The following is a 24,867-nucleotide window of genomic DNA, read 5'->3' on the forward strand; positions in this document are numbered from 1 at the left end:
TGTCCAAGTTCTCCATCCTAGAGCCAACCTTGCCCTCAACCTAATAGGCTTCTTGAATCTTGATACTTCCATTCCTGGTTGTCAGCCTCTCTCTGCCCTCATAATCCCACCTACCTATTCTGCAGAGAGAACAGTTTATGGCAGACAATAGGTCCAGAGAGGACTGTGTCCAAAGTCATATAATAAGTGAGTCTTAGATCTGGGATAGAACAGAAACTGATCCCTTTCATTGCACCCTCTTTTCCCAATACCTTAGTCTATTTTTTGCTAACAAACAAAATAGCCAAAGTTGGTTACTTTATAATTATGCTGGTTCATGGGCCTGGAGATGTAAATGTATGGCACTGGTGTTGGCTTCTACTAAGAGCCTTGAGAGGAAGGGAAGGAGGGAGGAAGGAAGGGACAGAGAGAGGGAAAGAGAGAGGGGTCCACATTAATGCTCTCATAACAATCCTACAACCCACTCCCATAAGACCTAACTTGCTCCAAGACCAGCACTTCCAAAGGTAATGGTCCATGAACCTTTCTTAATCCCTTCCATTGAGCCCTGCCTCTTAAGATCATCACCGCTTACTACTGTTACTCGGGAGCCCAATTTCCAGAGCATACACTTCTGAGGGAAAATGCACTGGCAAAGCACGTTGCCTTTTCTGTACCTCACTGCTTCATGAACTTCCAGATAAGCCCTGGTTTTGATCCCAGACATATATACACACTTGGTAAATGCTCTTAAGCATGGTACTTCAGACCCCAGAGTGAAGTGTCTTCATCTGTAAATGGAGGGACTGTGAGTTCCGAGCCAGTCTGAGCTACATAGAAAGATACTATACAAAATAGAAACAAAGTAAAATCAAACAAAAATCCCACAAGACCTGGTGAACTCTCTTTGTTCATACTCTGACTTGCACGTGTCAATGGACCTTATAATCAGACTTGGAGAGTTGGATGAGTGATGGACAGGAGGATGAGGCAATGGGTAAGTGAGAATGACAGAGAGCAGTTCCTTCATCCTTCTCAAGGTATGCAGAGCCATGAATCACTGATTGTTCTTGCTCTTGGTGCCATTCATAAGCTCCTGGGCTTCCTTTCTGAGCTAGCCCTGGACAGAGGGGAGCGACAGACAGAAAGGATATACGCCTACCCTCCAGTGGCTCCAAACCAAGACTTCTTAGATCACAGGTTCCTGAACTGTAAAGAGCAATCTGCCCCAAGCCCTAGCTCCATCCCTTTGACCAGCCTTGTGCCTCTGCTTCTTTATCTTGTGTGGAAAAGATACCTGCCTCTGGGGATTTAAATGAGCTAAACCTTTGTGCAGAGAATGTGTCAGCTGCCTGGTGTGTAGCAAATACTCATCCTGTTAAAACTACAGCCTGCTCAGCAGTTGCATAAATCCAGAGGTAGAACACCCACAGAGCAGTGGCTCACGGCCCAGCCCTAGGCAGCTCCCCTTTCCATATGTACCTGCTTGAGATGCATACGCTCTCACCTCTGGAAACTTGGTATCTCACCAGCAATGTTCTACTAACTTGGCCTGAGTAAGCCTAGGTCACAGCCTGACAACACAGAAAGTAGCCTAGAAGCCAGACATCATTTTAGGAGAAATTTTCTTTTTTGCAAGAAACCCTGAGCTATTAGGATACAGTACCTGGTGTCCACAGACCTTTATCAGAATGTAGAGTAAGGGGGCCGAACCTTCCCTTTGTGCAGTGCTCTATGATGTTGGGGAAATTCCTTAATCTCCCTGCGGCTGTTCCCTTACCTTTTACCTGGGGATCCCATCACTGAATTAAATAAAATGATCTGGTAAAGGCACACAGTAGGTACTCTGGAGATAACCACCACCCACTGTGAGGAATGGTGACAAATCAGGGAATTGTGTACACGGTGAAGTGGTGTGCACTTGGCCCTGGGCATTTGGAGAAGTGGCCTGGAAAAGAAGTCAGGGGCTGAGACAAAGCTTCTTCCTCTGCCCTTGCCGCAGCTGATGCAGGGGACAGAGAGGCAGGGGGTATAAGGGGGCTGCCATGTTATTGCTCTGCAGTCATATTTATCTTCTTGATAAAATGGCCCTGAGTTTGGAGATTGCAAGAGTTGCTCTCATAATTTAAAGCAGAACCTCCTCTGTGGGTGATAGTGACTGGGAGATTAATCTCCCAGCCAGCCATGCAAGAGACAGTGGTGCCAACTGGCTTCATCTACAGGCATGGGAGATGCCTTCTCCCACCCAACTCATAATGAGCCTGGAGTCCACACAAACAAGGCAAGGCTCTCATCTCCTGCTGCAGCAGGTGGAGGGAGGAACAACTTCAAGGTGGCCCCATGGGGCTAGCACCTGTTGGCAGCAGGTTCTGCACACTGAGTAAAGGAGACAGGGGTGTATATGCACATGTGCACAGTCGTGCACTTGCACAATGCACACATGCACAATGTACACACACTCTCTGTTTACAGGTTAGCATCTGTAGCCCTGACCATGACAGCTTTCTAGTACTGTGTACATCTGCTTCAGATCAGGATATGCCTAGTGTGTTCCCAGCCCTCCCCATATCTAGGTTCAGAATGGGACAGCCCAGAGCCCCACTGGGAGCAAGACTCTTGCCCTGAGCTCCCTGTCCCCAGTAGGGCACACCCCCGCATGCCACAGTCCCTCTCCTTGACTCTGAAGGTGAGAGCAAGAACATGGCTGTTGGTGTAGGCGGGTTAGCATGATGCATTGTGTCACACAAAATGATCGACAGCTGAAAGTACCAATTCATGACCAGCTCTAGGCAGCTTAAGTCATTGCATGGAGTGCCCTGTTGAAAAGGATCCTAAGGCTGTCAAACAGGGAGGAGAATCATGATTGATTAGTAGTGCCTGGTCACCGGCATAGACATGAAACAGTGGAAAGCATGCTACAAATTAGCCCTACACCGAGGTCAGACAACACAATTTAAAATGATCCCTTTGGAATCTGGGGGGTTGATGGGTACAGGGGAGTTTCACCTTTCATCTGTGCATCATGAAGAAAAACAGAAAACAAGAGCTGACAGTAAAAATGAGAAGTTGGCACTTCATCTAAAATCCAAGCTGTTAAAGAGAGAAGAAACCGGATTCTAGCCTAATAGAAAACAGAGAGCCAGCCATGTCCACTGCAGTTTATTCAGCCATCCTGAAGATATTTAATGATCATCTATTATGTGCCTGGCATTTGACCAGGTGCTGCAGATTCAGTAAGTTAGGCAAGATAGATGGGATGTCTGTATACAAGGAGCTAACAAACTAGTAAGGTGGGCAAGGAGCACAAAGACACAGAATCACAATAAATAAGTAAACACATGAGCAAGTAAGGCATTCAGAGATTGTTGTGGTGCCATCTGAAGAAAGCACACACTGTATATGATATAGCATCAGGTAAAGTCAATCTGCCTTGTTTGGCCCACCTCACTACATGAGTGACAATAGGCAGGGATGCACATCAACACATACATCTCTAGTCAGAGCAGAAAATGAGAGAATCCACCAGAATCTCACATGAAGGGTGTATCTCAGAGACCTACAGACCTCCTGTGAGGCCCCGCCTCCCAAAGCATCCACAACTACCAATCATACCACCGGATCTCCAAATTCATTAATCTCTGAGGATGTGGCTTGTAAGGAAAAGTCTAAAGACTGAGAAAGAGGAAGCTGTATTCTGTGTATTTTGAAGGTTACTATGATATTAGTTTGAATATTAATTTTGCACAGATGTGTTTTCCTGGTATATGCTTAGGGGGATGGTGGCTAGATCATCTGAGGTTATGTTTGGAAAGTACCAGAGTACATTCAAAAAACAGACAATAGCATCATGAACAGTCCAAAAGATTCTCTTTCCTCCACAATACTTGGTGTTATTGATTCCACTGATTAGAGCCATCTAACTCTCCAAACCTTTTGGTTTTTTGTTGTTGTTGTTGTTGTTGTTGTTGTTTGGGTTTTTTTTTGTTGTTGTTGTTGTTTGTTTGCTTTCAAGACATGGTCTCTGTCTAAGTTGTGTTCTATTGCTGTGAAGAGACACCATGATCAAGGAAACTCTTATAAAGGAAACATTTAAGTGGGCTGGCTTACAGGGTCAGAGGTTTAGTCCATTATCATCATGGTGGGAAGTGTGGTGGCAATGCAGGCAGACATGGTGCTGGAGAAGAAGCTCAGAGCTCTATTTCTAGATCAGCAGGCAGCAGAGGGGGATGGAGGGGAGCAGAGACAGATGAAGAGACACAGAGACAGACAGAGAGACAGAGACAGGGACAGACAGAGACAGAGACAGAGACAGACAGACACTGGACTGGGCTTGGACATTTGTAACCCCAAAGACACACTTTCCCCCAAGGCCACACCTACTCCAACAGAGCCATATCCCCTAATCCCTGTCACCTAGCACCAGTCCCTAATGACCAAGCATGCAAATTTATGAGCCATTTTTATTCAAACCACCACAATCTCATTCTGTAGCCCTGGCTGTACTGGAGCTCACTATGTAGACCAGGCTGGCCTTGAACTCACTGAGCTAGATTGTTCCAGCTTATGCCTCCTCAAGTGCTGGGATTTAAGGGTATGTGCCACTATACCCAGTACATTTTCATGTGTTTATTGGCAGTTGTATTTTGGAGAAATGTCTATTCTGATCATGGTTTACTTCTAATGGCACAATCTTTATATAACAGCATGGTAATAGCTCTTTATTTAGTCAAGACTCTCATGCCTTCTGAGATATCTGACTCACAAACATTTCTTTCCCATTCTGTGGATTGTCTTTTCCATTCCTTTATCATCTCCCTTGGTACAAACAGGTAATAAACATAGTGTTTATCTCTTTCCCTTTGTCTCGTGGTTCTGTTGTCATATCCAAGAACTGTTTGCCAAATCAGAAGTCATGAAGTCAACAATGCATTTCACTAGCTCTGTAACAGGGGGCTTTGCTCTATAAATATTGGACTTTATTTTTTTGTAGTGCCTTTGTCCGATTTTGGTATCTAGGTAAACATGGCCTTACATAATAAGTTGATAAGCAATATTTCACATGAAAGCTCATGCTGGTAAGAATGTAGAGCAATTGGAATATTCCTCCTTTACTGTTAGAAGTACAAACTTGCACAGGTATTATGGAAATTAATATTTCGGTTCCTCAAAAAGTTGGAAATCAATCTACCTCAAGATTCAACTATACCATTCTTGGCCAAAGGTCAAAGATGCTTCATCCTACCATAAGGACGGTTTCTCTGTATATTTGTTGCTGCTCTATACATAATATCCAGAAACTAGAAAAAAAGTTTTTCAATAGAATAATGTACTTAAAAATAAATATACTATGTTTTGCTTATAAATGCATTTAGTCATTAAATAAATAACAAAGTTACAAAAAATAAGTTGATAAGCATTCTCACCTATACTATTTTTAAGAATTCTGTGAAAATTGGCATTAATTCATATATATATTCATATATATAACAATTATACATATATAACTATTTTATCTATACAAATGAAGTGCAGTATGTGTGTCCATCAACATCCTCTCCAGAACTTTTTCATTTCCAAACCTGAAACTTTGTATCTATTAAAGTTACTTATTCTTTAAATGTTCGGTACAATTCACCAATGAAGCAGTCTCATGCTAGATTGTTCCAGGTGGAATTGATTTTATTAGTCATTCAGTCACTTCATCAGTGATAAATCTGCTTAGAGGCTTTGGTTTATCCTGGGTCTTATTCACCCAGTTTTGTGTATCTCTAAGAATTTGTTTGTTCCATGTAAGATATCCAATTTGCTGGCATTTAATTGTTCACAGTTCTCCTTGAAACTGGTATTTCTGTAGGGTCTGTAGTAATGTTTCCTTTTTCATTTCTGATTATAGTATTTTGAAACTTCTCCTCCCACCCTCCTTTCCTTGGTCATTTTGGCATAAGACTCACCTATTTTGTTCATCTTTAAGAAATGAAATAAAGCCAATAAGTGGGAGAGGGTGGGGTGGTAGGCATGGGGAGGGGGAGGCAACAGGGGTTTGTTTTTGTTGTTTTTGTTTGTTTCTTTGTTTTTTGGCGGGGAAACTGGGAAAGGAGGAATTTACATATAAATAAAGAAAATATATAATTAAAAAGAAAAAGAAAAAGAAATGAAATAAAGTATGGCCATTCTGACATTACCTCTCTTTGTCTTCAGAGTCTCCATTTCACAAATGTCTACTCCAATCTTCCTTCCTCCCTCCTTTTCTCCTTTTCGTCCTTTCTTCCTCTTTCCCTCCCTCCCTTCCTTCCTTCTTACACAGACTCCAGTTAGCTCTTCTCTTTCCAGTATTCTAAGGGAGAAGCTATTTGTTGACATGAGATCATTTTTAAAAGTATATAGGCTCTTGATGCTGTAAACTTAGTCATTGCATTAGCATCATCTCACAGGGGTTCACTCAGACTCATCCTAATGTATGCTTGGCTTCCCCCTATGCCTTTCTCTCTGACTTGTTATTTATTGATATGTTGCATAATTTCCACATATTTATTATATTCACAAATTTGTTGGTGTTCATCCTTCTAATCTTCCTTGTAATCAAAGAACATACTTTGTACAGTTTTGATCTGTTAGAATAGACTATAGTTCATCTTTCATCCTGGCATATGGCCCATTCTGGAAAGCATTCCTCTTAGCTGGAGAAGAATGCTTGTTCTGTCAGGTGGAGTGTTGTGGGTGTATGTTAGGTCTAATTTGTTTATAATTTTGTTCATCTTGTATTTTCTTTTTTTTTCTTCTGCTCAGTTGTTCATTTGTCAGTTGGCTAGCTCATAAGTTGGCTTGTGAGAGGGTCTCACTGTGTAGCCCAGGCTGGCCTTGGATTTATGATTCTCCTTTGATGGTATTATAGGTCTATGCCACTACACCTGGCTTCTACCCAATTTTATAGAAAATGGAATACTGAAGCTCCAGCTGTTGCTGTACTGTATCTATTTCCTCTGTTCTTTAGCCTCTACTCAGTGTATTTTAGAACTCTGTTGTTAAATGAATATATGTTTATAGCTTTTTGTGGCTTCCTGAAAGATTAGCCCTTTTATTATAAGATGTCCTTTTTATTTCTAATGACTTTCTGTTTTAAATTTCTTTTTTCTTAATTTTTACAGCCACTTGAGCCATCTTTTAATTGTTTTCATAGTATATATTTTTCCATTAATTCACTCTCAATTCTGATTCCCAAGTGAGATGTCTACAGACAGTTGCCCAGCCTGACAGACTCTGCCTCTTGGTCAGGTTGGTTAACATTCGGCATGACAGTTGATACAGCTGTATTTACACATGCCATTTTACCTTTGTCTGTGTATCTCATGTCTTCCAGTTCTCCTTTTTGCTATAACTGAATACTTTGTAGTGTAATATTTTGATTCTTTTAAAATATTTTCCACCATATTCAGTGATGTTTCTAGGACTTTGCCACATATATATTGCCACCTCATATTTATACATATTAACCCCATTGAGAATTAAATTACTCACACTTTTACATAACTCAGTTCTATCTTCCCCCTTCCCTATTGTTTTAATGCCCCTGTCAGCTTCTTATCCATCTCCTCCTGACTTGTTTAGTAAGGGACCACAGCATAGAGAGAACCTGCCTCATGGCACTTGAGTTATCTAGTAGCTTTTAGTCTCAATGTCTTCATACTAAATGGGAAGATTTGAATGAACAGAACTTCAAAGAAGAAGCAAAATCTTAGCACTGAGCCTACACATAGTAGGGCCTCTGAAAACTGGCCTGTATTTGCCCTCACAGAATCCCAAGAATCAATTTTCATCGACACTCTCCTGTCAGTGTCAAGAAGTGTGCACGTGGGCTGGAGAGATGGCTCAGTGGTTAAAGCATTCGCACCCAAGCTTGAAGATTGTAGTTCAGGTGCTCAGAACCCATAGAGATATGAGTTGCGGAGCTATAGAATCCCAGCCTCAGATGTTAGAGACAGAGAATCTCCATTCAGCTGATTACTAAAACTAGCCCTATTGGTTATCTCTGGGTTTGATTGAGAGACCCTGCTTCAGTGAATACAGTGGAAGGGTGATAGAGGATGATTCTGGGCATCCTCACGTTTCCACATGCATGCACCCCATGCTCACATGTGCCCACATGCAAACATGCATACATGCACACACATACAGAAAGAGAGAGAGACAGAGACAGAGACAGAGTACACAAAAGAGAAGCATGCATGCCTGGCTAGGACCATTGAGTGCACATCCCACCAGGGAATCAGGCAGGGATAACAGTGATGATGATCAGTGAGCTGCAAAAGCCCCCAGCATAAGCCCACATGCTGCCAGGCATGTTCAAATCCCAGCTATGCTCTCGAATTCTTTTTTTACCTACCTGTCCTTGCTGGGGACTGAGTGTACTGGGGCTTTTGAGGTAAGTGGGTAGAGTTTTTGAGGTAAGTGCTGGGAAGGGATTTGAAGAGAGAAGCAGCCACCATTGAAAGGGGATATAGAGACCCTCAATAGAATAAAAAGCCTTCTTTCAGTTACCCAAGCAGATTACCACTCAAACTCCACTTGATTACCACCCAAGACAGAAGCCTCAATGCTCCAACTCAAACCCTCCCTGGCATTTCCATCTGGTCTCAAGTCTGGAGCCATTCACACCATATACATTAGGCACCTTCAATACACCCAGCCTGGATGCTGGACATGAGGACACAAAGGGTTATCAAAGGCAAGGCCTGGAAACATCATACAGTCCTAAGCAACAGGTGCACCTAGCATGGGCTGTGGGCAGACAAATGGAAACCCTTCTCAGAACAGGACCCAGACATGACCTAACTTCCCCCTCGCCATGCTTGCCAAGCCCCTGATGTCCTATAAATCTGAGAATCTTTGTCCCACTATTGTCAAGAGGCAGAGTACCCATCTCAGGAAAGGCCCCCACCAAGGGACAGGGATGCTACAGAGCCATACTTCCAGCTTAGCTCTACCACAGGGTAACTGGCTAGCTGTGGGATTGACTCTTCCAGGACTGAGCCCCATCCACCTTGCCTGTGATGAGGGATATACCTGGACCACCGCCCTCAGCAAGCTGGAGGAATTCAGTAGTACTCACCACTGAGATGATAGCTATCCCTGAGCCATGTGGCAGGGACCTGTGGTTAATCTGCCTAATTTTGACCCCTCCCTGAGACCCTTGCCCCAAGTCCTTACACTCTTGACTTCTACACACCCCCTTCCCCTTCCCAAGTCTTTGGTAAAGACGTTTCAGCCTGACATCCTGGTAGAAGAGACTCCTATTCTAGTACTGAGATTCTTCAGTTTGAGCTTTACTTCTGCCTTGAGCAGGTCCATTGCCTATCTGAGTTTTCCTATCTGTGAGTTAGATGGGCTGCTGAAGCAGAGGGGCCAGAGGAAATGAAGTAGGATAACCTACAACCAACAGAAGCCCCTACAAGCAGTTGGGTGGAGTCCTGCTTCTCTCTCCCACAGCAGGAACAATCAGGATGAAAAGTCTGACCCTGACTATCCTCCATTTATTTAGAGATAAATGACTCCCAGGACATCAGGGTTGAGAAAAGGTTTGTGGCAGGCCTGGGACCAGCTGAGTGTCCCTTCTCTCTGTCCACAGTAGCACGATACAACCGTACCAGCTACTTTTACCCCACCACGTTCTCCGAGAGCTCTGAGCACAGCCACCTACTGGTGTCTCCAGTGCTGGTGGCGAGTGCTGTCATAGGTGTGGTCATCACTCTCTCCTGCATCACCATCATTGTGGGAAGCATCAGAAGGGACAGACAGGCTCGGATCCAGCGACACCACCATCGCCACCGCCGCCACCATCACCATCACCGCCATCGCAGGCGCCGACCTGGAGAATACGAGCAGGATCACGGTGAGCTCAGAGTCATGCTACTTCTGCCACTGTGACTGACTTAAGGAGGTGTCTAGAGGGTAGAATCTCTGTGATGGGGTCAGGGAAGTATCCTGGTCCATAGGAAGAGCACACAGGTGTCCACTATCATGTCCCACAGTATGAACAGGCTGTGGTCTACCAAGAGAAGGACCTACAGAGGCTGAAAGCCAGATGGAAAGTGTGTCATATTCCTCAGCCCCTGCCACTGTTGGGTCATACTGTGCTGATACTGGTCCAGATGGCATCTGGATGGATGGATATATGGATGGATGCAAGAATGGATGGATGGATGGATGGATAGATGGATGGATGAATGGATGGATAGGTGGATGGATGGATGCATGATGCATGGATGGATGGATGGATCATGAATGGATGCATGGATAGATGGACACATGGATGGATAGGTACATGGATAGATGGTGCATGAGTGAATGGGTGCAAGGATGGATACATGGATGGACTCATGGATAGATACATGGGTTTATGGATGCATGGATAGATAAATGCATGGATGGATGCATGCATGCATGCATGGATACATAGGTTTGTGGATGCATGGATAGAGAATTATGGATGGATGATGCAAAGATGGATGTAGATGGATGGATGGATGGAGAGATAGATGGATTTGTGAGTAGGTAGGTAGGTGGGTAGGTGGATGATAGGATGCATGGAAGATAGTTAGGTGGGTGGATAGATAGATATATGGATGGAAAAATAGAGAGATGAGTGAGTAGAGAGATGAATAAAAAATGAATGAGTAGAAAGACAGAAGGTTGGATTAGTAGTGGGCGATGGATAAATGGGTAGATAGGCAGATGAGTGACTACATAGATGCATAACTATGTAGATGAGTAAACAGAGGAGAAAGGGATGGGTAAGAGAGTAATGGAGATGCAAATGAGAGGAGAAATGAATGACTAGAAGGATGGGTGGGTAGGTGAATGGATGGCTAGAGAGAGATTGGTGGGTGAAATAGGCCAGTAGAGGGATGGGCGCATAAGGGATTGAATGCATAGATTGATGGATAGGTGGGTGGATGGAATGGATGGCTAAATGGGCATGACAGATGAATAGACAAATGGAGAAATAGATGAATGGGGTAAGAGGATATACAGGTGGATTGCAAAATATGCTTGAGTGAGATTATCTGGGTGAGTAGATGGGAACTTGAGGCCCAGGTAGGAGTAGAGATAGGATGAGTAGCTATAGAGATAGATAGATGGATGAATGGATGACAGAATGAATGAGCAGTGAAAATATGGGCCCACAAAGGAAAAAATCATTGTGGGGTTTCTAGTCATTGGTGGCTATTTGTGGGGAGGGAGGACAAGTCCCAGGAGTATCCATCTGGTCAGAATGCCTGGACTTTTTCAGAACATGGCCACCTGACTCCATCTCATTCCTGGCAGGGACCACCAATGAAGCAGAAGGGTTCAGTTCTGAGACAATGTTCTATGGCAGGAACAAGGCCCACGGGAGCATGTGCCTGGCAGCCAGAGCCACTACCCAGGCTAGAGACCACCTGCCCCATGAGAAAACAAACAAACAAACAAACACAAAAACAGACTTTCCCATGAAGTTCAGGATCGTGGGAGGCCTCTCACTATAACTGAAGTTTTTTTATGGGACCTGCAGGGCTTTCCCCATTTAAGGCTGGGAGGAACCTGGGAACAGGGAGAACCAGCAAGGCAGGGACACCTGTTAGCAGTTAGGGGACACCTGATGATAGCACAGAGGACTAGTGGGAAAGAGCACCTGCTGATTCCTGGAAATTCCTTTGCATAATCTCATTATGCAAAATCCTCCTTCCAACAGTTTTGAGTGACTAGCTGTGCTCCCCACTTCAATTTGCTGATCCAAACTTGAGGTTGGAGTAGTTGAGCAATGGACCTCGGGTCACCCTCTTGCAAGAGGTAGGTTAGAGATGTGAGCTCTGGGTAGCTGACCTGGGTGCACTCAGACCGACTCCTACACAGCTCTAAAGGGCCACCCAGCTTAGGGCTGGGTGCAGCAGACACTTGGACGCCAAAGGCCCTTTGGGCCTAGATGTTGCTCTTCTGGAAGTCTAGAGAGAAGCAAAAGGTCAGATCTTAGACAAGACTGAGAGCGAGGCGATGGAAGGACAGCCAGTTAGTGACATGTTCTCTGAACCAGCTAGGACCAGAAAGAAAAGTCAACAGGTTTGTATGGACAGAGAAGGAAGCTCACCCAGCCCGGGCCCCAAGTCTCTGCAGTGGCCAAGCTCTTCCTGGCAGACAAGTCAAAGGTACATACAGCCCAACCAGGCTGCCATGACCTATGTTCCCATGAGGAGCCCAGGTACTACTTTAACCCCATCCTAGCAGACTCAGTGTTAGCATCAGGGCATCCAAAGCCTGTGGCGATGCATGGGCAAGTCCACAGACCTGTTGCCATGGCAACAGCCACCACATTCCCAGAATCCATTGGGCTCACCTCCCACCTTTACCTGCAGCCACTACGTCAGAACCCATGTATATAAACACAGGGAACATCTCTCCATCTATCTCTCTCTCTCTCCTCTCTTTCTGTGCTACTGCCCCCTCTCTCCCTCTCAATTAAACCCCTTACACGTGGAACTGTTTGGGCCTAGTGAGTGGTATGTCCTGACACGACCCACCGACCCACGGTTCTAACACATCATTCCTGCTCCTCCCACTCCCCTGACCCCATGCACTGCCCCATCCCCGCCCCTCCCCCCACGCGCTTTATGCTCCTCCAGCACCCAGCCTTTCACACACGTGTTACTTCTGCCCAGTCATTGTCCCGAAGCTGCCCAGGCCTGGCTCAAAGGCTGTTTACTTCCTTCAGGAAGTATCCCCAGCCCTCCTCATCCCTACCAGAAAAGTAAACCGGGATCCCCCCTTCTTCCTTGCCCTCATACCCATGCCTCTCGCCACAGTCACAGGGGTGACATCCCTGAGAGCAGGACCTGTGTGTGGTCCACCCCTCCTGCAGCCCAGAGGAGGTTTTTCAGAGGCTATGGAAGGACTGACCTTCACGAGTCTTTGTGGTTAAGTCTCACATAGAACCAGGATGAGTTCTGGAGTTCCCAAGCCAGGGGTAGGGAGATGAGGAAAACAGCAAGCTCTGGCTTGCACTCTACAAGTGGATCCCACCCTGTGTGAGCCCAGAGATCCTTCTGGGCAGCACTGCCAGCACAGGACCCCAGCTCCAGTGCTCGGTGGCTCTAGCTAGTTTCTGTTGTTTTGTCTTGTCTCCCCCGGCTCTCCTCTCTCACATCCTTCCAAGCTCCCATTTTTTAGCTGACATCTGAAGGGGAATAAACCTCATCTCCTTTTTCACAACCTGTTACTGGGTTTATTTTTTCTAGTAGAAACGTAATATGTATTCATTGTAGAAAAACCTTTAAGACACAGGCAGTATGGGGGATAAGGGTCATGTCCTGCCAGACAGACAGAGCCACCAACGATGAATAGACATGTCTATAATATTCTCCTCTGAGGGTTTTCTTGATTCCCGTGAATAACCCCAGAATTGGACTTGTGGATATGGTTCCTCATCCGGATGCTTCCATTGCCATTGGGTCAAAAGTAAGGAGAAGTTTGTGTGGGGACTGGGAATTAGTCTCTGGCGTCACATGTGTGCTGAGCACACCTGTCTCTTCTCCTGCAGTCCTGCGCTAACATCCTGGGGACATCTCCCTCATATCCATCCTCAAGGGGACTTGCTCAGTTGGAGGGAAGAGGGTGTGGCCAAGCTAACTTATCAAAGCTTAGCAGGTACCACCTAGTGTTATCAATGCCCTGGCTAAACTGTCATCCTCAGGATATGACCTCCTCAGGATAGGACCAGCCTTGTCTCCCCTCCGTGACCCCACTCCCAGAACTCCACAGTGCTCACAGTCTGGTGTTGTTGCTTGGGATAGAAGCAGCTGGGTCTGGTAAGGGGTTGGTCCCTGTGGGGACCTCCGAACCTTGGATAGATGGTTACTGTGCTGGGAAGTCCCTAGCAGTGCCTGCACTTCTGTTCTCTGCAGCTTCTGGAGGATTCACACACAGCCACTCCAGCCACAGAATGCCCTATGCCTGCAGCCCCGCTGAGGACTGGCCCCCACCCTTGGACATCAGCTCTGAGGGGGACGTAGATGTCACCGTGCTCCGGGAGTTGTACCCAGATTCTCCACCAGGGTAAGAAGACTCCATGGTGGAGAGAGCAGGGGATCCCCTAGATAAAAAGATCTCCCACCCAGCACCAAAACCTCAGCTTCCCATGTGTAAATACAAAAGGATTCCAGTTGTCTTGGTCACAGCCTCTTCCCTCCAACCAAGCAAGTCCCCTTGAGGATGGAGATGACTTGGGAGATGCCACCAGGGTGGACTACAGACCCCAGCTGGCTTCTTCAGGCTGATGGGTGATGGGTAGAGAAGCCTTGTAGTTTTGGCATGGTCTCATGACCATTTTCATGAGCCCAAATAAATTCTTCTAGGGGTCTCCCTGGGGACAAGAATTGTGGGATGTTTGAGATCATGACTATGGAATCAGTATTCATTTAGGAGGAAAATCTGTTGAGCTTCTGTTTGTGATACCAGGAACCCACGCCCAACCCAAGATCAGTCTTTCTTACATATTGCAGGTATACCCACAGGACCCCCAGACTTGGCTGGCCCCTATCATTTTGGGTCTCCATTGTGCGTTGTGTGGTCAGACTGCCTTTCCAGTCCTCTCCCTGGCCTCTGCATATTCTTGTCTTCAGTGCTGTCCTTGCCTTCTCTCAGTTTTGCTTTAGCCTTTCCAGACCCATCCCCAACCTGCTGCATTCTTACCGTAGGCCCTTCTAGGTACCGATCTCAGTTAGCTCAGGCAGGATGGGCTCTCAGCAGTCCGTCTGATATGAACCTAGATAGCTCTGATTCACAGAGAGCTCCACCTCCTCTGAAACTCTCTCCCCCTGCATCTTTACATCCATCGAAGTAGCCTCTGGTGGCCCTGTCCTTTAGATGAACCGTAAGGACAGAGGGTACCCTTTAGTGTCCAATGCCTTCCTCATTCAGGCTAAAACAGCTGGGCTCTCAGGGGAACAGGGAGATTGGCATGTCCTTAGGGCACATCTTCAGGAGTTATAAGGTTCTGGTCCACTTTGAACCGTGTTCCTCCCAACTACCCACAGTGCCTTCTTAGCACCAAGAAAAATCCAGTAAATTGAATGACCCATCCTACCCATCCTACTTTACACGAGGAAATAGACTATAGGGCCTGGTAAAGAGTAGTTAAATCCACTGCTCCAGGAGATTCAAGGGCAGTGGCAAGGGCAAGGGAGGAATATAGAAGGAGGCTTGCCAGACACTAGGCCTCTGCCCTTGGGGTAGGACATCTACATCCCCAGATTCCAAAAGCTACTCATTGGGACAGGAATCATCCTGGCCAGCCGTCACTGGGGCACTGGATCCTGTGAAGTGACAGTGCCTTCTTGGGCATTTGAGTTCTCCCAGACCCTGGTCCTGGCAAATTCCCTCCCACCAGAGGCTCTGGGAGAAGCAGAGGTGCTCTTAGCCCTATAGATATGGTTTCAGGGGCCCCAGAGACTCCTTCCTAAATCTAGAAAACAGTGGTGGAGACAATCTCAGGGGGTCCTACTGAGCCCATTCACCGTGCCCAGGCTGGGACTCCTCCCTAGCAGAGGATGCTTTCGCTCCAGAGAATCTAAAACCCCAGAGAGAGGGGCAGGAGTGTAAGGACTTGCTTGGGTTCACATGGGATGAGGGTAAAGTCTGACCCAGCTTTCAGACTGTCCTCCCTGGGGACTAGAGGGTCTTATGGGAGCCAGCATATATGAGGCTGGACGTATTCTACAATGAGGCAGCTCCTCACCACATAGAATGTAGACTCTTCCATCCCTAAGGCCTTGGAACCTATAAACCCTGAGTGAAAACTCTTCTCTCGCAGCTATGAAGAGTGTGTGGGACCAGGGGCCACTCAGCTGTATGTCCCCACGGATGCACCACCCCCCTACTCCATGACTGACTCCTGCCCCATGCTGAATGGTGCCCTTGACTCAGACAGTGGCCAGAGCCGCAGCCACCGCCAGCAAGAACAGAGGACCCAGGGCCAGGGTGGCCTCCACACTGTCTCCATGGACACGCTGCCACCTTATGAAGCTGTGTGTGGAACAGGCTCTCCATCTGACCTGTTGCCACTACCAGGACCAGAACCACAGCCAAGTAACTCCCAGGGCTCACCCATGCCAACCGAGGCTCCGACCCCTATCCCTGAAAGGATTGTGTGAGTGACCAAGCCCATAAGTCCCACTGGTCCTTCCAGGCTACCCTGTCTCCTCCAGGCACACAGGTGCACACACAACTCATGCACATGCATATATATGACTACAAATATATACCGACATACCCCAAGTGCATACACGGCCACATCCCACACATATGTAGACACCTGCATATGCACATGTCCCACTTACCACACAAACTCACCTGGGAAGGCTTTCATTAGATGAAGTATTCCCTACCTGGTATCTCTTCCTCCCCAGCCTGGTGCCTGGTGGCAGTGCCTCTCTGAACAGTGCTGGGATGAGGTGAGACAGGAAGCCCAGCTTTCTGTCCTGTCCCCAGCTCCTCTAGGCTTGTGGCCACAATCTGAGTCTCCTGCAGAGACTGTTTGGTCAGCTTCCTGCCATAACGCCTACCCCAGGGCTTATCATACTGGGAGCTGAGACAGGTCCTAATGAGGTCCCACTGTGCACTGTGCCTATCTCTCAACTCCAGGGCAGAAGAGCCACAATGTCACCGTCCTGCCACTTCCAAGGTGGATTAAAACAGGTCTGGTGGCTTAGGCATGACCTGGAGGTCCTCACGGCCCATTTAGCCTGTCTCAATGTCCTCAGTTTGGCGGTGCTAGTGGGGTTAGCTCAGACACCCACCCTAAGTTTCAGGGGGAGACAGGCCCTTGAGCATGTGTCATGGAGGAATGTCACAGTTCTTATGTCCGTGCCAGGATCGACAGCTCAAGAAAACCAAGGTGTGGGTAGCCCCCCACACACACACACACAATGCTGCCTAGATACCACTCAGAGGAGGCGGAGAAGGGTCCACTGCTCAGTAAGTGCCCAGCCAGCCCTGGCAGCCTGAGTCTAAGAGGTCTCAAGTTAACCCAAGAGCCAGCACTGTCATCCAGGGTAGCAACTCCCAGCTGGGGACTGGGTTGATGAAGTCTGGCCTTGCCTCTCTGGGACATATGCAGAGAAAAACCCCACAAATGTACCCCTCAAAAAACTCCATGTCACTATGAGAAGACCAGTGTCTGCTGCCAACATGCCATCACGGAAGCAGGTGTGTGGAGGCAGCGGGTTGGAGATAGGCTCAGATATTAGCCTGCGAGCTCCAGTGAGCTCCATCAAAGACTACATAAGGTGGCAAGATGATCTTTGAAGACCCAACTTGCCAGAGCTAAGCACCTTAAGGAGGATCCTGTCAGCACTGCCGCTGGCAGGGAGTGAGACCTCCTGCCTTCGAGACTCCTACCTTCTGACAGTCATCCCAAAGCAGCAGACCTATCCCCACTGATCCCCCACACACATTCATTTCCTCCAATGAAGGGCTAAGAAAATTCAACAATCCCTTTCCTAAGCAGAGGGGTGGCAAGGATAGCTATCTTGATTTTTATTTTCTATAGAAATAGCATTTATTCTGATGCAGAGCCGAAAGGGCCCAACCTACAGGTTCTGTAGCATCGCAGGCAGCACCCAAGAGTCCCAGGCCTGGGGGAGGGAACCTTGTTTACAAGCACTTCTGCCCACTTTTGTGCTATGATGCTTTCTAGGCAAAGATGTCTGTCTGTTGTACTGTACAGCCTTTAAAACGCACCCCAGGGATGAGACTCTTTTAAGAAAGGCAGCCTGTTTCTAGAGCTCTGGAAAGTGGTGGGGGGAAGAAAAACATCCCTGCCTACTCAACATGTTGGAGGGATCTGCAGAACAGCTTCTCTCCTTCCTAGATTAGGCTGAATAAGCAACAATGTATCTTTTCTGTACTCAAAATAAATGCTCATTATCAACAAAGATGTAGAAAGAAATAATACTTTTGAGGAATGCATGGGGGGGAGACCTGAAGGGGGGGTTCCTGGTGGCTGCAAATTCAGAGGGAAAGGAGCTCTCTAAATAAACAGTCTTAAGTCTGCCTTTTGAAGTTGACACGCCCGGCTAGCTGTTTCTTAAATTTGAGCCAGGTGGCGCTCTTGTAAGGAGGGGGGTGTGTAGGATTTCCTCTTTTGTTTCTCTGCTTGTATTTGGGTTTTTTGAAACAAGATGTTGCTATGTAGCCCAGCTGGCAATCCTCCTGTCTCTGCTTCCCTAGTTCCTGGAGACCCCTATTAGTTTAGACTGGCTGGCCACCCAAGTCCCCCCAAACGTCCTGTGTCCACCTCCCAGTCCATGCTACTGCACCTGGACTTTGATGTGGTACTGGGGATCTGAACTCAGATCCTCCTGCTTGTACGGCAGGCTCAACTCCTCAGCCCCCTTCTTAGGAAGCATGGTGCCACTTCTCTGAGAGCTGTCTGATGTGAGAATATGATGAGCCATCAATCCAGAACTTGACTCCATATACACAAGGAACCACCTTTTGGCCTTCAGTACTTCGGAAGCTTATCCTACCAAGGAAAATAGACAGAAATATGCTCCTTGCTCCCCTCTGCAGAACCACTCATCTTTCCTAATGCCCTTTAGACAGCTTTGCCTGGTGAGCTCTTTTAGGCACAGAGACTGTCTTTCTCGGACACATTTTCCTTCCACTAGCATAGAAAACCCCAAAGTCACACCCTAAAATTGTGGTGTGATCCTGAACAAGGTGAGGTAGATGGGGGTGGGGGCGAGGGTTTATGAGACAGAGACCCACAGGTTCCTTCTGGAAATTCCATTTCCCTGCTGGCAAAAATGTAGGCCCGCTGTCCAGCTCTGGCCAAACTCAAGCACCCACTGCCATCTGCTGGTCCTCTGCTGCCACTGTTCATTTGTCACAGACTCCAAGAATGAGGAGATCCCTCTTACTTTACAGCCTATAAGCTGAGCCTGACGTTTTGGACACTGAACTTGTCTTATACTGCTAATTTTCTAAAGGAGACTCTGCCCCTGGGTCTCATTTTCTGGCAATCCCTGTTGGCTAAGTTCTCCTCTCTATTCAAAACACTTGCCCCTCTGTTCTATGGTGATGGTGTCTAGCCACATGCTGACTCCCACCCAGACCCCCTATACTAACTAACACTCATTCTAAAGACTTAAACTCCTGGGACTGACATTCAGCCTCTTGGTTCTCTTCTTTGTCCCTGTCTCTTCTGTCCACGTACTGCTTGGGCTGTGGGCAGGCATCCTGCCCAAGGCTCTGCACATTGCTACAAGGAGTCTGAGTCCTCTCTTTGCCAGGGACAAGGCCCAAGGAGAACAGGTGGGTGCCTGGAATCCCTAAGAGATGGCATGTGATGGTCCATCACTCAGATGGTATGCTAGGAGGAAGCAGGACCAACCTCTGGAACACAGCCATACTATCAAAAGTACCAGTCAGGGAAATAGCCTCAGGGAAGTAGAAGGTGGAGGTTAGAGGAGAAGAAAGCTTGGAAAAATACAGGCCGCCACACTATCTCTCTAGCAACCCAAGAGACAGGGCACACCATACCATGAAGGCCTCAAAGTCAGGCTTCCAGGGGTGACAGATCTGTGTCACTCATACCTGGCTCTTGGCAGTGCTGTTTGGAGGCGGCCCTTCATGGAGTGTTGATTCCTGCCATGCAGGCTCTTCTGATCAGAGGAGGACTTCATACAGGAAAGCCACAGCTGTTGGCAGACAAAGCCATACTGTAGCTGAGCCATTACAGGTGGACACAGACCGTCCCAGGCTTTGGATAGCAACCAAAGGCCTCTGCCACAGCTGAGCACCAGTCCTCACCGAAGCAAAGATGGAAAGAACACGTCACTCGTAAGGCTACAGCAGCCCATGGCCACCAGGTGCAGCATTCACCATCACTGGGTTAAGCCTGTGTTCATACACAAACCGCATGCATGCGCGTGGCACCATTGCATAACTCCTTCCTCCTTCATACACATTTACTCAGACAACCTTGGTGTCCACACTAGTACCCTTTGCATGCAAGGCTCCTGTCTGCACACCCAGGTGCAGCTCACACTCATGCTCAGCTGCTAACATTCTGCATCTTCTGACACTAGCATGGTTGTCCAAGGACTGGGTATGAGTAAAGACCGCGGCTTTATCATCAGAGGGAGATCTGTTGTCCTGGGTTCTGTTCCACTTAGCTCCATGGTACTTCCCAAGCCCAAGCTGACTCTCTGGAGCCCAGGAGCCCTTATTTAGCCCAAGCCTGACAGGTCTGAGCTTGGAGGACAGGCATACCTTTAACCACTGGGCTGCAGCACAGCTGTGTCTACTCAGCACATCTCCAAGGAATTCCAAGGTGGTGGCCCTGTTATGGTCTCAGCCACAAAACGGTCACCCTCATCAGCATGAGTCCTTGGGGCCTTGGGGGGGGGCTGCAGGGTTGTTTTCTATTAAAATGGAGAGTCTGACCCTCTGACAGGCTCTGAGCCCCAACCACCACCCTCCTCTTTACTCAGTTGCAAGGGTGAGAAAGAATACTGACTGTTTCATGTGACTAAATTGTCCAAGCGATAAATCAGACTTCATGCCTGGCTAGATCCAGGAGATCCAAGGGCATGGATTGATATGCTGTCCCAATGCTCTCTCTGCCAGAAAGCAGAGATCAGATCTCACAGGACTCTGACTGGACTGGACTCTCCTGGAGCCTGCAAAAGGCTGTGGTTGGGAGCAGAGCAAGGGGGTCTCTGATTATCTCCGTTCTAAGGACATGTGCCACTCTGGGGATGGTAAACAAAATATTCTATCCTAGGATGGCTTTTCCAAAAGAAGAAGAGACAGGGACTGTATGCTCACAAACATCAGGTGCTAGCCTGTTTCCTCCCCCCCCCCCCATCATCCTACCCACCATTCCCAAGCCACCACACCCTCCTCCTTGGGCCTCTCCATTCTGCAGTACCCATCCTGGCTGTACCTACCAGCCATCAGTCTCAGTGCTGGCCAAGCAGAGGTAGATGGTGACCACATGGTGATGGCAGATGCCCAGGAAGGGATGACGATTGTTGCCCACGGCCCATGGCAGATGAAGTCAGAATTGGCCTCCAGCTAGATTGTACTCAGTGGACAACATCTTGAATCCATCTTGACTCTTACCTCTCTGTTGGGGGGAGGGGGGACACTGTGCCCAGGGAGGCACAGCTCCAGTTTCCATTACACCTAGCTGCGGACTCTATCCTAAAGATATTGACAGATCCCCCCACAAGAAATATAGTCACCCCCATTTATCATACAACTTTGCTTCTGACATAAATTTGGCCAAGGTTTAAGGTGTGGATCTGTGACATCACATAGAGCCTTAGGCTGCAGTCCAGGGACTTGTCACCTCCCTCGGGACTATCTCACTGGGATTCTTAATCTCTCCTTCCAGCCTCTCCCTTCCTGGATTGTCCCTGAGTATCTGAGTTGTCTACCAGAGACTGGAGGTTCAGGGTCAAGGCTGGTTACTCTCTACGGGGTGGTCCAACACAGAGCTCAATGGGGTGAGGAGGTTTGGAATGGAGAACATGTAACAACATACGGTTCTATTCTGACAGAAAACAGCCCTTCCCCAGTTGTTGTACATGAGCTTGATGACAGTTAAGTGCTAGGACCCTCTGCCCAGGCTGCACCCTTACCTGGATCTCCCTCTTTTAAAAGCCCGAGTTCATAGGTTACACAAGGGACCTTAGGGCTATTGAAAGTGAAGGTTCTCCAATCTGCTGAGACAAAAGAAGTCCTTGAATATCCCCTTGCCCAACCTCCATACTAAATCCTCTTTGCTCCCCTGAAGCTAAGTGCTTGGGCAATTAGTGAAAGCAGTTTCTTTCTGAGCCCATCACTCTCTTGAGGGCCAAAAAAGTATAACTGGTTCTCTGAACAACAAATACACCAGGCGTCAGGCCAGAAAGCTGCCACGGAGAAGCAGGACGGGTTCAAACGTGTGAGGACAGAGGGAAGACCAGCAACTACGCCCATTGTTTTCACCCTCCTTCCCAATCACAGCCTCCCTTTGAGAATTAGAAGTGGGTGGTTCGGGGCTGGTGAGATGGCTCAGCAGGTAAGAGCACCAACTGCTCTTCAGAAGGTCATGAGTTCAAATCCCAGCAACCACATGGTGGCTCACAACCACCCATGTCTGAAGACAGCTACAGTGTACTTACATATAATAAATAAATAAACCTTAAAAAAAAAAAAAAGAAGTGGGTGGTTCTTGGGCATGATGGGTTTCAAGTGCTGGGGACTAAGATGTCTAGATCCGGGGAAATGGTTAATTCACTAAGAAATCCAAAGCAAACAGAAGAATCCTGTGAAAAGAAAGTGAGTCTGCCAGTTTGTGAGGCCTGGCTGAGTGGAAAAGGAGGCCACTCCCTCCTTCTCTTCAAGAAGCAAGTCTGCCCACAGCCAAAGAATCAAAGAAAGAGATGGGAAGCTAACCATGGTGATTAGTGTCTGTAAGATACCCGAGTGCATGTCAGTACTCAGGAGATAGAGGCCAGAGAATCAGATCAAAACCAGGCTCAGCTCCATACTGGGTTGGAGGCCAGCCTGAGTGACATGAGCCCCTGTCTCCAAAAACAGACTCTCATTTACACCATCTCTCCCACAGACACACAGACACACTTCTTGGTCAAGTGTCTTAGTCAGGGTTTCTATTGCTGTGATGAGACACCACGGTCAGAAAGCAACTTGGAAAGCAGAGGTTCTACTTGGCTTTCACTTCCACCTTGCTCTTCACAGCTCACGGAAGTCAGCACACAGCAGGATCCTGGAGGCAGAAGCTGATGCAGAGGTCATGGAGGGGTGCCTTCTACTGACTTGTTTTGTTTCACGGTGGCTTGCTTAACCTGCTTTGTTTGGTTTTTCAAGACAGGGTTTCTCTGTATAGCTCTGGCTGTCCTGGAACTCACTCTGTAGACCAGGCTGGCCTCGAACTCAGAAATCCACCTGCCTCTGCCTCCCAAGTGCTGGGATTAAAGGTGTGCGCCACCACCACCCAGCTCAACCTGCTTTCTTATAGAACCCAGGACCACCAGGCCAAGGATGGCACCATCCACCATGGGCTGGGCCCTCCTCCATTGACTAATTGAAAAAATGCCTTACAGCTGGATCTCATGGAGGTGTTTCCTCACCTGAAGCTCCTTTCTCTCTGATGGCTCTAGCTTGTGTCAATTTGACACACAAAACCAGCCTGTACAGCCAAGGACCTAGAGTCCTGCATCTCCCCATCTAGAAGCCCTGCCCCCCACATTCTCAACTACCAAGTTTCACAATATTGGACAGGTATGACTTCGAATATCAGCTAGGTTGGGATGATAGACCACAGGACTCCCTCCCATGCAAAGATGATTGCATTGTTATCCCAGAACCTGTGAACCTGCTGCCTTTCTTACTGGTGGGAGCTGTTGGGGTTGCAGCAGGTATTTCTAGGCTCTTGGTCTTTTATCCAAAGAATTGAAAATAATGGCTCAGCTTCCTGAGACGTGGTGGTGCATGCTGTGGAGCTCTGTACAGTCTGCTCCGCCCTGACTCACCACTGTTCGCTCCTGCTGAAGAACAAGTCAGTCAGAAAGCCATGCCTCAGCCATGGCATCTACATATTACAGGGAAGCAGCCCTTGGAGCCTGAGATGAAAATTCACCGAATTCAAGTCACACTTACCACCCACAGCATGAAGTCTCTGGAGGTTTGTTCAGAGGCGCAAAGGAAAAGAATCTGAATGCAAAAGGCTGGTGAGCCTGTGTACCAAAACACTGAGAACCACTGCCAGAAAAACACCTGTGGTGAAGGTTCCAAACATGATCATTTCCAAATGAGGATCCACAAGCTACTCATTGATTTACACTGTCCTTCTGATTGTTGAGCTGATTACATTAATATGGAGCCAGGAGTAGAGGTTGAAATCACCATTGTAGATGCCTTAGTCAAATGTGTCAATAAATTAACTTAATGTTTAAAAAAAAAAAGAAAAAAAGAAGAGCTCACACCAATTTGTGTAAATGTAAATTCCTCACCAGATATAATTGTCTCAGAAGCTTACTCCTGAATAAGCTCACCCTTTCTAGTTCTTTCTAAACTCTGGCTGACTGGTTCAACTCAGTTGTTCTGGCTCAAAACTTCTCTCCAAGCTGACTGATTCAAACTGGCTTCTCTCAGCTTCTGACTGAATTGCTCTGCTTGGCCTCAGAACTTTGACAATCTGTTCTAATCTTCTGGTTCTTTCTCACTCTCTGTCTCATTCTGTCTTCACCTGCAACCTGTCTCGGTAATACTGTCCTGATAAATCTGCCTTGCCCCTCTCTTTCTCTTCTGCTTTCTTAAATCACCTCTTGCCTTCCCTCTCCTCATGAGAGTTGGGCATATCCTATTGTCAAATCTCTCTCATTTGTCATTTTGCCACTCAATTAGACATCACTTTCAAATTTAGCTGCTTCCTTCTACAAACTAACCTTACCTGCATTGTTTGGGATTGAAGGTGTGTACTAAAGGCATGTCTGTATTACAGCCAGAGGGGTTAAAAGTGTGTGTCATGTCAGCATCCCAGCTGGACCACACAGATCTAAAAGGTCTTTGAATGTGCTCCCTCCATAGTAAGAAAGATTCTAATCAGAGCGAAGTGATGGAATAGATTGGAGAGGGACATACTGTCAAGACTTGTGGGTGAGGACACTCAAGGCTCCAATTATGGTTCCCAAGAGAATGGTTTGTTACTAAGAGGTAGGGTGAAGGTGGTTCTGTTTTGGTTTATAGCTCTGGACATCTAATCATCTTTCTGTTGTGCATACCCTTTCTCAAAATGCATCTGACTTTCATCATACACACACCCTGTTATACATAGGCATAAGATGG

The 24,867-nt window shown here is 47.3% G+C and overlaps 1 protein-coding gene and 1 pseudogene across 2 annotated transcripts in view; both read left to right on the forward strand.

The window, feature by feature from the left end:
• The window catches only part of Bean1 (brain expressed associated with NEDD4 1), a 47,742-nt gene extending 29,803 nt beyond the window's left edge, over window positions 1-17,939 (forward strand). Inside the window, exons 3-5 of one of the 2 annotated variants that reach the window (XM_031341080.1) lie at window positions 9,602-9,865; window positions 13,911-14,061; window positions 15,818-17,939. In XM_031341080.1, the coding sequence (XP_031196940.1) occupies window positions 9,602-9,865; window positions 13,911-14,061; window positions 15,818-16,157 (755 nt within the window). In that variant the 3' untranslated portion in view covers window positions 16,158-17,939. Of the gene's footprint in view, window positions 1-9,601; window positions 9,866-13,331; window positions 13,465-13,910; window positions 14,062-15,817 lie in introns of those variants that run through there. The other variant, XM_031341081.1, reaches the window with a different exon arrangement.
• A 5,654-nt stretch (window positions 17,940-23,593) lies between these two features.
• Window positions 23,594-23,968, forward strand: LOC116067870 (annotated as a pseudogene).
• Window positions 23,969-24,867: the final 899 nt, after the last annotated feature.

The sequence above is a fragment of the Mastomys coucha genome, unplaced genomic scaffold, assembly GCF_008632895.1.
Source record: "Mastomys coucha isolate ucsf_1 unplaced genomic scaffold, UCSF_Mcou_1 pScaffold22, whole genome shotgun sequence".
Lineage (NCBI taxonomy): Eukaryota > Metazoa > Chordata > Mammalia > Rodentia > Muridae > Mastomys > Mastomys coucha.